The following is a 10,951-nucleotide window of genomic DNA, read 5'->3' on the forward strand; positions in this document are numbered from 1 at the left end:
GCCACACTTTGTCCCAGAAGGCCATGGCTAGATGGCTGTGGAGGAACCAGCCAATCAGGGGCCAAGAAGTCCCTTAAAAGGAGCTGCAGGAACAGAGTCAGTTCAGTGCCACTGGCAATCTGAAGCAGTGAAGACTAGGTGACTGGCTGGCTGAGGGAACAGCAGCACCATGGAGAGCTCTGTGTGGAGAGGTATTGTGGACTATATTGAGACTGAGGCAGAGCCCTGAGGCAAAGGCAAGGACTATCTCCAGGAAGGGAAGCCCTGGAGGCACCACTCTCTACCCTAATGGGGAGCAGACTAAGAAGGAAACTAACAGAGGGCACCAAGATGGGCCCCTGTTAAGAATGTACCCCAGAAGGGGTTTGTGATGGTCCACACACAGGTTATGTGACTTGGCTGGAGGGCTGAGTTGCCTAAGAGGCTTTTGGCTGACAGATTAAGGGAGCGCAGACTTGCACTCTACCAGAAGGGGGCACTCACAGGAGCCGAGTGCCACCCCATTTCAGGTGGCAAATAAGGGCTTGTTGGTTCTACAGAACAATCTCTAAGGCAGCTTCTGTTGAATTTTAAAACAGCTATTTATCATTTAAAATATAAGGTGAAATCTAGAAACAAAGAAAGTAGGTCACATAAGATGAGAGACTGTATTCTATGAAGTGATCTCAAAAGAACTGAGGAATTGTGATGGACAACAAACTGTATATGAGTACCCATTGTGAAACTGTGGCTAAGAGGACTAATGTAGTCCTTGGATGTACCATCTGGAGGAAAGAAGTATAAGTTGTATTACCTACATATATAGCACTAGTGAGACCATTATTGTAATGCTATAAATGGAACTGAAGAAAGGGTTCAGAAGAGCAAACAGAGTGATTCAAGGTCTGGAAAAATAGTATCTTACTGCTAGGTAGTTTTCAAAGAAGGTCAATCTATTTGATTTATTCAAGAGAAGGTTAAAGTTGCTTTGATCACACTCTATAAGTACCTACATGGGGAGAAAATTTCAAATAGTAAAAGGCTTTTTAGTGTAGCAATGAAAGGTAAAATAGAATCCATTGGGTGGAAGCAGAAGTTAGACTAATTCAAAGTAGAACTAATGCTCCATTTATTTTTTTAACAGTGAGAACTGTTATCATTGGAGCAGGGAAGTGGTGAAGTCTTTAAGATTGGATGTCTTTCTAAAAGAAATCCTAACATTATGGGCTTGATTAAAAAGTGACCAGCTAAAATTCTTTAGCCTATGCTCCCTTACTGACCCAACTGCTGTCTTCCCTCCCTCTCCCCCTTGCACCTGTGCTCACCCTGGCCACGTCACCAGCCCTGCTGCCATTGGCAGGCTGCCAGGTCATGGGCTCCAGTCCCTGCTGGACTTCCATGGGCTCTGGCTCTAGTGCTGCTGCTGTGGGCTCCACTGCCCTCAGGTGGTCTGCTGGCCCTCCCGCTGTGAGGCTTCCAGGGCTCTCTGATCCAGGAACATTTGTGGTCCTACTGGAGCACGGATGTTGCTAGACCAAAGAGTGCTGGTTTTGGGAGGTACAGCCTGTACTGCTAAGCTTATATAAGAAGTATCCCGATATAGCTATTCCATGTCTTTAAACATGCCCATTATTTTGAAATATATTTCAAAATAATGTGTGTGCTATTCCAGCATCCCTGTAGCGCTAAGGGACTTGTTGGAATAATGTTTTATTTCAAAATCTAGCACAGTGTTAGACAGTGCCAAATTTCAAAATAAGCTATTTTGAAATTACCTTAAAATAAGCTACACAATTTGTTTAACACAAATTCCATAGCTTATTTCGAGGTAAGGGTGCAGTGTATATGCAACCTAGAGGAACTGAGCAAATACTTCCCTATAAAATGAACTGCCATTTGTTTTTCAAATATACAATTTGCTTACAATTTTCCCTGACTCTTAAGGTTTCCAAGCATCAATGTTTATCCTTAGAAGTCATCTTAGAATTATAACCCAAATGAAAATGGCTTCTCAAAATATGAACAAGTAATACAGAGTATTCAACTCATCACTCTATGCAAAACTGGCCAAAACCAATATCGCATTATCTCAAAGTAGATGCTGCAGAGCCTTTATTTCTCCTCTCTCAAAAAGTTGTCCAAAAATATAACTTATTCCTTTATCCTTCTATCTGAACAAAAAAGTAATCCTGTTTTCTTAAGGCATCAATTTTTACCTCTTTCATGATGATTTATAAGGTCGCAGGCTTCCTTTTATTCTATCACAGAGGCTTCTGTATTCTCAGTGCAGCTGACCTCTGAATGCACCATAGGAAGTAGAAAAGTTTGATACATCACTGCAGGGTTATTTCTTGTGATTGAAACAATGACTAGCGGAGCAGCAGGACACTCAGCAAGAAGCCTCTTAATTCTAATCATTGAAAACATTTCTTCCTCATCAAAATGACACTGGAGCTCCTAATACAATTCTTGAAAATGACTATGTTCAAGTAGCTACAGTCAGTCAGGAGAGCATTCAGTTTTTATACTTCACAAAGTAGAGTCATTTTTCAGAAAGAGTGCATGAAATGTATTTCTATAATTCTTAAAATCTAGACTATTTCTCTGAACTGTTGTTTCTACCAAGAATGACCTTTGGTTAACTGCTTCTTACCATGCCACTACCTTTTACTTTAAAAAAAAAAAAGAAAAAGAAAAAGAAATAACCTTGCAGTGTTGACATTAAAGATATTACTTCATAGATTATGTTCAGAAGTCAGCTATTATGAGGATAAACAACATTGCATGAAGAAATATGAAGCAGATCTTTGAGCAGTGAGTCCTTTCCTGCTGAACAACAGTTCACAAAAGGTAGCTTTCATTTGGAAAAGTCTCATTTAACTTTGAAATTTCAAGAAAGTACACAGTGGCTAGAGTATAATCTATTTAAAAAAGTCTGGAATGTAGCTGGCATATTTTCCTCTTCCACTTTTGGCTAATAAATTGCTATAGTGGTGCGAAAGTAATGTTGCCTAATAGTAAGTCTGAGCACAAGACCACCAACCATTAATTTCTAGGTTTCTCATTCCAGCTCTGACACTGCTTCCCTTTGACAAATTGCTAAACCTCTCTGCCTCAGTTTTCTTATCTGTGAACAACAACAATCCATTATTCAGAATTGTTGTAAAAATTAGTATATTTAAAGCACTCTGTAGATGTTACGATGAAATAGTACTATATTTCCCCCTTTTGCAGATTCAGACTTACACAGCTACCCCTCTGATACTATTTCCCCCTTTGTTACCTTGTTATATTTAACTATATAAATATGCGACTATTGCTTATATGTGCTCACTTACATTTTGTTCGAGTAGTGTCCATAAAATTCAGTTGAAGTCAACGGCTCAGCTATAGTTAACGAGTTCCAGTCCCAGGCAAATATTTGTTTCTCCTAAATAAAAATAGTTTAATTAAACTATCTTGTCTTATAAGTGAATATGCAAATGTGTCCCATTAATGTGACCTGAGCAGCCTGAGCCCACTCTCTGGACTACCGTATTTTCCGGCGTATAAGGCTACTGGGCGTATAAGACGACCCCCTAATTTTGTAGTTAAAAGATAGGTTCTCATCTTATACCCCAGCGCCCCTCCGCCTCCCCGGCTTTGCTCCCAGTGTCCCTGGTCTGCTGGAGACAGTCCCCAGCAGACCAGAGGCACCGGGAGCAAAGCCACAGCAGCTCTGGCAAAGCCTCAGAAGCGCGGCACCCCACCGCCGCTTCGGCTTTGCTCCCGGTGCCTCTGGTCTGCTGGGGACCGTCTCCAGCAGACCAGGGACACTGGGAGCAAAGCCTCTGAGGATGCCCCAGCAGCGGGGCTGCCCCGCCGCCGGAGCTCCTCCGCGGCTTTGCAAAGCCACGGGGGAAGCCAGCGGCGGGGCAGCCCAGGCGCACCTGGGATGCCCCGCCACCGGCTTCCCCCGAGGCTTTGCAAAGCTGCGGAGGGGCTCGGGCTGCCTCGCCGCCTGTATACCCGGCGTATAAGACGACCCCCGATTTTTGGGGGATGCTTTTTAGCATCAAAAGTCGTCTTATATGCCGGAAAATACAGTATGTCATTTTGTCATGACTTCACTAACACACACACATTCAGTTTGCTATATTCCAAGAAGCTACAGTTAGTCTGGTACTTTTACATGTGTTATTTTGTTCACAGATATAAGCTTCATGCGTAAATTTGTTTTAACTTCTAATTCATGTACTTGGAAGAGACCCATTCTCCAAGAGTTATTTTCTGGGGGGAGAGGAGAATGCCCCTCGGCTGCTGTAGAAAACAAGTAGCTGTGAGAGAAGATGACATCTGGAAAGGTCACCCCTTGGAAAGCTCCAGAACAAGCAATTCCAAAGCTATCTGAGCTCTAACAGGCACTTGAGAATTAAAATGTATCAGATTACTTTGTTACCACGACCATTAAGAGTTCAGAAATATTATAAGAAAATATACAGCCAACAGCAAATATTTAACGTCCTAGAAGGAGAAAAGCAGCATGAAAATTGAAAAATATGAAAACTGCCCATGAATAGTAAATATTGCCCATCTCAGATTGGACCAGGATTCCTTTCCAAGAATAGAAATTAGATAAGATAGTTCGTTAGCAAAGAGAAATGATCTTCTGGCCGTCATGTATTGGATACAGCTAGCTAGCAGTAAGAAAAAGGAAAAAAAATTCAGCTGGAGAGTATCAAAAAGACACTCAGATGTATCCTTCTTCCTATCCAGGGCTGGCCTTACCATGAGGCAACCTGAGGTGGCCGCCTCAGGTGCCAGACTGGGGCAGGGTAGGAGGGGGCGCCACTAGGACCCAGAGAATTGAGACCTTTCAAAGTTTTGGCTCAAGCGAGGAGGCAGGGGGACATCATTTGAGCTCCCCACCTCAGGTGCCAAAATGTTGTGGGCCAGCCCTGTCCCTACCCCAGTAGCATTTGACAGCAGCTGGAGTCATAAAATGGACTGAAGTTTTAAAAAATCCAATTGCTTTGTTCTAGTTCCTCCTAAAGCCACTATCTAAACCTATTGTTCCTAAATATTAATTTTAGTGAGACAAGTGCACACCTCCCATATGAAACACCATCAAGTTGATCAAAACTCCAGATACTTTGGGATCATATAGTAATGTGAATATCCAGCACATCATGGGATGGCCACTTTAAACTGAAACCAAAATACGAAAAAGCAAAGAAGTTCAAAGAGTGAACTTCAAGAACTGGGGACACACTGAGCAATCAGTCTTGCCTCGTTTTACTTAACTGCCATGTACTCTGCCACAGTACTATCACACTTGAGCCAAGCACACAGAATTAAAACTGAACTCAATCAATTCTGTAGGATTATCACAGGGACCTTGAAACCAACCAAGTGTCATCATTATCAGGGAGGTGGGATGTTACCCCTAGAAAATAGAGACAAAAATTGGTGTATGATCCAAGACATCCATTGTATGGATACAGAGCAAGCCCCCTTCCTCCCCAAAAAAGCAGAAGTCCAGAAAGATCTTTACCTCTGAGTTCAACACTACAGACTTTTCTGAGATATCCTTCATATCTAGAGAAATGTCAGCAATCAGAGATTACTGGTTATTTGAGAAAAGGTAAAAAGTGAAAAAACAGGGAGGAAATTATAGCAAATATAATCAAAATAGATGAGAAGAGCAATGAAGCAAAGAAAAGCTGCTACCGGCATCCTCATATAAAATCAATCAAAGCAATGAAACACATTGGCAAGGATTTTGTGCAGCTACCTCTGTTCTGCCATAGAGAGAACTTCTGGAACTTTCCAGATGGTGAACTTGAAATGGCATCAGTCTCACGTACAGATCAACTGTGACCATTTTGCAACAAGTAGAGAGTATATTCATACATATTCAAGGATAGCTAAATAGGTCCTTAATAAAGAAATATTCAAGTGAACATATTAAAAAGTTATCACTGATATTTAGATGCCCAACATATGACTTCCTATTCCTGTTCTCTAAAACGTTGAGTATCTCATGACAATCTGAAGAGGATGGGAGTTAGGATGCTAAGCAACCCTGAGAAAGAAATCTTAGATCTCAATTTGGGTACACAAAAACAAAGACACATCAAGTTTAGTGAGACCACTTTTGAAAAGTTTGACCCTGTTATGCCTCCTTTGTTGTATGCCTGTTTATCTGCTTAACCTGACTGACCATCAAACAATGAATACAGTAAAAGATTTAAGAACTGTGAAAAAATATGGAGATCGTTCCAAAAGGCAGTCAGACATTTACAGTTCTCTCTGTGTGTGTCTCTATCAAGATCTTAGCAAGATCTCAGCAGTAACACACTTTTAGATATTAGTCTTACTACAATACGTTTTTGTTTCTAGTTATAGGAATTGTCTTTATGCTTACTGGGCAACAGGCAACTAAGCCTACAAAAGCCCAATTTTCCCCTGAGGCCATTTCCTAATCATTATGTTACTGGGAGGACACTGGCCATTACCCTCAACTGCTTCAGCAGAACTGAAGCCCCATAAATGTTGCAAAATCTGCTTGAATCACTGCGAAGACCGTCCCTGGGTTCCTCACTCCTATGTTAGTAAGATGCCCTCTGGAGCTGCACTGCACAGCCTCATCACTTTCTCCTTCCAGGACACTATGGAAGGGTAGTTCGAACTGGGGTGCAGGAGGAATAATGGTAGTTCGAATTAGGAACTTTAATTCGAACTACCTAGTCCGTGCCGCATGTAGCCGCGAGCAGAGTGTTTGAACTACAGGGCATTTAAAAATGGTGGTATCAGGGAACATGCAAATAAAGCCCGGAATATTTAAATCCTGGGCTTCATTTGCAAGTTCGAATGCCTACATTAGCCACCCTACTTCGAACTACGGTGGCAGTGTAGACAGACCCGAAATGAAGTAGACAATTACTACTACATCAAATAGAAATAACGTCTAAGCAGATTTCAACTGCTTCCTCAGCTTCGTCTCCAGGCCTGTGCCATTCAGAAGGATTGATCCCTTAGGGTATGTCTACACTACCACCCTAGTTCGAACTAGGGTGGTTAATGTAGTCACTCGAAGTTGCAAATGAAGCCCGGGATTTAAATATCCCGGACTTCATTTGCATCTTGCCGGGCGCCGCCATTTTTAAATCCCCGTTAGTGCGGACTCCGTGCCCTTGGCTGCATGCGGCACCGAGTAGGTAGTTCAAATTAGGCTTTCTAATTCGAAGTACCGTTACTCCTCGTGGAATGAGGTGTACCGGTAGTTTGAATTAGAGAGCCTAATTCGAACTACCTACTCTGTGCCGCGTGTAGCCGCGGGCACGGAGTCCGCACTAACAGGGATTTTAAAATGGCGGCGCCCGGCAAGATGCAAATGAAGCCCGGGATATTTAAATCCCAGGCTTCATTTGCAACTTCGAATGACTACATTAACCACCCTAGTTCAAACTAGGGTGGTAGTGTAGACATACCCTTACTGCATGGAGGTGCTTACCGTCAAGTATGGAAGCCGGGGCTGAATGCACTGAAACCTATATTTTTCCCTCGCATTGAGGATTAGGTTTCCATTTTGTTGCCCAGCACAGCTGGATACAGCCAAATAGTTTAAAAATCGAACCTCTTCACAACAATGAAAATATTACCTCTTTGGAGAGCATTATACTGCAGGTGGCATATAGCAGCAGAGCAAATTCCTTCATCTAGTTCTGGAAATGAAAGAGAGATTAAAATAATTCCTTTCCCAACTGTTAGAAATCTTCTTTTTAAGTTTCAATCATTGTTTTCCCTCCAATTCATATTTGTTATACTAAAATAAGATTAATACTAACTGTACATGATAACCTATCAGTCCATCTTCATGTTGTGACTTCAGTGAACCATTCCAAGCTTGCTCTTGTGGTTTATGATGTCATCAGAACTCTGTGAAATCAATTAATCTTCACTTATGTAAAGCTAGAAGTTTCAGCTGGGAAGGAGATTAATTTTACCACAATTTAAATGAAGATTAAACTTAGATAAATAAAACTAAGATCACCTGATGATGAATTTCTGATCTAGAATGTAAAGTAGTATATAGTTCAAAACTCAGAAAGACATACAATGCAGATATATTATTCAGCATAGCTTTTCATATATGAAAAGTTAAGACATGCAGACAGTATATTGTTTAGTCAAATACTATCTTTCAAACATATAATATTTAAATGTTTCACCTGTTACAATATATTAATTCTCCACTTAATAATAGGCCATTTATCAGAACCAATACATTGCTTTTGGAAAGTGACATACATCATTGTAAATCAGATTAATTCAAAGTAAGATGACTTCTAATCAACACCTATCAAATCTAATACATCTTTTGAACCAAGTGTATTACCTGGTAAATCATATCAGTAATATGTACAGTACATGCTAAATTGATGACTCATTAGATAAATTATATAGCAAATGCATGATAAAATAGCATTTATTAAAATAGATCAGTGAATCGTTTAATCTCGGCTCCTAGAACATGACACATTGACTTCTGTGGAATTCTCCAGAAGTCAAAGATTTAAGAGAATGGTGGCACCACACTTAAAATGGAGGTGAAGGATGTTGTCTAGGCTTGGTAGAGGGAAGGTAGCAGTGCTTTACAAGTGGGGGAGGAGGAGGATTAGAAACTCGGACAAAAGGTGGGTGGGCTTCAGCTTGGCTATGTTGACTTATTTTCCAAAACATAAGGGTGGAAGATTTTAAAAGGTGCAAGCCCAGATATTAGAAACCCTTTTTCCAGGCAGCAAGCAAGGCAGCACCCACCCTGATGTGGTAATATCAGATTTGGTAAGGACCTCCTGTGAGCATTGTGCTAGTCCCTCCTTTTATGGGGGCTGGGAAGGAATTTTTTCCCTCACTGCCATATTTGCCAAGGTACAGTGGGTTTATTTTTGCCTTTCATACAGTGAGTGTCAGGGAGGACTTACTGTGGTGATTAAGGTAGTGGGTTATTCCATACATGTCAACACATTTTGTAAGTGTGGGGCAGATGTCCAGTGCAGGTACTGGACCATCTAGTGATCAGATAAATGGTCTAGTAAGGGACTTTAAAAGGAGGTGCTGATTAAAGGAATGGAACGATGGAGAGTGGGACTCGGGGCTTCTATGACTGGTATGGCAGGGAGCCAACTCCCTTTTCTTATAGCCCACCTTAATCCTTCTGGGGTGGGGAGGTGGTAAAGTCCGAGCCTTTGGTTGGCTGGGGAGACCTGAATGGAAAATGAGAAGGGGTTGGTAGAACCCAGATAATTAGTTCAACAAACATGGAGTCCCAGACATCTGATAATATAATTGTGGTCTGATTAAATTATTACAATTGCCTCCTGTTCTCCTTTCAGTATAGCCAGACAAAGGTGGAAGAGCCAGGTAAAATGTACTGGAAAAGAGCAAAATGTGTTCACAATATAACTGTCACCAGAAGAAGAAATCTTACATTGCATTGTGTGTTTGGGATGGAGGAGGTAGTGGATTAGGAATGTTAATTTAGATTAAAAGGCTAATTGAATAGTCGATGCAATAGTCTATAAGGGCTGTTGCTACACTTCAAAGGCAAAAGCACTGCGGGGTGTATGGGATCAGCAGGGGATTCAGGCAGTCCCCCACTGGTCCCATGCTCCCCGCAGCATTTCAAAGCGACAGCGGCACATGGAGCCCAGGGTCAGTGAGGGAATCCCCAGCTGGCCCTGCTCTGCACACTGTGTTTCACTGCTCAGGCAGCATGTAACCTGCTCCTCCACTCCCCATGGAAGCCACATGCTGCTTGAGCAGTTGGAGCTGGCACAGTCCCTGGACTCCTAGTCTCCCCTCCCCCCCCACCCCGCGCAGGCAGGAAGCAGGGGGAAGGAAGTCGCCGGCGGCATGACAGACCTGGCATTTCTGGAAACACACCCGCTGTTTGGGAGAGGGAAACAGTGCACACTCTTCCTGAGATGCCAGTTCTGGCGTGCAGCTACAGGACTTCCTTTCCCCATTCCCCACGCTTCAAGAAGCTGGCGCTACCTCCACTTTCATAGGAGGTAGCAGCAGCGCGGGCTCTTTCTTTGGGTGGGGGGAAATGATGGGGGGGAGCTGGGTCACCTTGTGCCACCCTTGGAATCTTCCCCCTCTCCCCCTAGTTTGGGAACCGATACTCTAGTGGATGTGTAAAATACGAGAAGTAATTACTCTTCTGGTAGCTGGAGTTAGTCCAAACTGAATGAATATTTCAATTCCAACACAGAAAAACAAATGGCAGAAGATTAAGACAAACAAAAATATTTCAAAGTTTGAAGAAATAAAACTTCTGATGAAAAGGGTGAACAGAGTATATTCAATCAAGACTGATGTGAGGCATTGTTACTATGTGCATATTCATTTTTATTCATATTTTATTATTTATATTATTACTTTGAATTACGTATTCATCAAGAGCTCTAGGTTAGGTGTACAAATTCATAACAGAAAAAAAGCTACCAGTGGTTCAAAATCTCTCTCAATTCTAGTTCCTACATAAAACTAACGTACCCTCAAAGCCCTTTCCCCTTTTTACCATTTAGCCTCCTCCAACTCCCTCTCCAGGGAAAGACTTCAGGACAGATGTGGTTGAAGACATGATGAAGGCCAACAAATCCACTAAAAAGCAAACTAAAGTGATTATATGCCCAAAAATGACAGAGAGGACAGGAAGTAAAATAATAAATGACCTCTCTCAAAATCTACTTATCACCAACTTCTAAATGTACTGGCTGCTCACATTCCTCTCCTGAGATGGAAGACTCAGCAGCTTAAAACTGGTTAAATGTCCACCCAGTTTCAATCTCTATAATATACTGCGACTCCTCCATACAGCAGAAATAGGAAACACTGTCTGAAATTTAAGAAGTTATTTGGAATTTGCAGAAAGTAGCAGAAAGACTACCTCAGATAATGAAATGCATTAGTGTCAGTGAGAATA

The 10,951-nt window shown here is 41.9% G+C and overlaps 1 protein-coding gene across 10 annotated transcripts in view; it reads right to left on the minus strand.

The window, feature by feature from the left end:
* The window catches only part of IQCM (IQ motif containing M), a 157,227-nt gene extending 149,341 nt beyond the window's left edge, over positions 1-7,886 (minus strand). For 4 of the 10 annotated variants that reach the window (XM_025185509.2, XM_025185513.2, XM_025185493.2 and 1 more), the window contains exons 1-3: positions 7,809-7,886; positions 7,623-7,685; positions 3,318-3,409 (exon numbers count right to left, since the gene is read on the minus strand). In XM_025185509.2, coding sequence (XP_025041294.1) covers positions 3,318-3,339 — 22 coding nt within the window. In that variant the 5' untranslated portion in view covers positions 3,340-3,409; positions 7,623-7,685; positions 7,809-7,886. Of the gene's footprint in view, positions 1-2,195; positions 2,277-3,317; positions 3,410-5,324; positions 5,405-7,622; positions 7,686-7,808 lie in introns of those variants that run through there. The other 6 variants (XM_025185499.2, XM_025185501.2, XM_025185515.2 and 3 more) reach the window with 4 other exon arrangements.
* Between the last annotated feature and the right edge of the window lie 3,065 nt (positions 7,887-10,951).

This window comes from Pelodiscus sinensis, chromosome 5 (assembly GCF_049634645.1).
Source record: "Pelodiscus sinensis isolate JC-2024 chromosome 5, ASM4963464v1, whole genome shotgun sequence".
Lineage (NCBI taxonomy): Eukaryota > Metazoa > Chordata > Testudines > Trionychidae > Pelodiscus > Pelodiscus sinensis.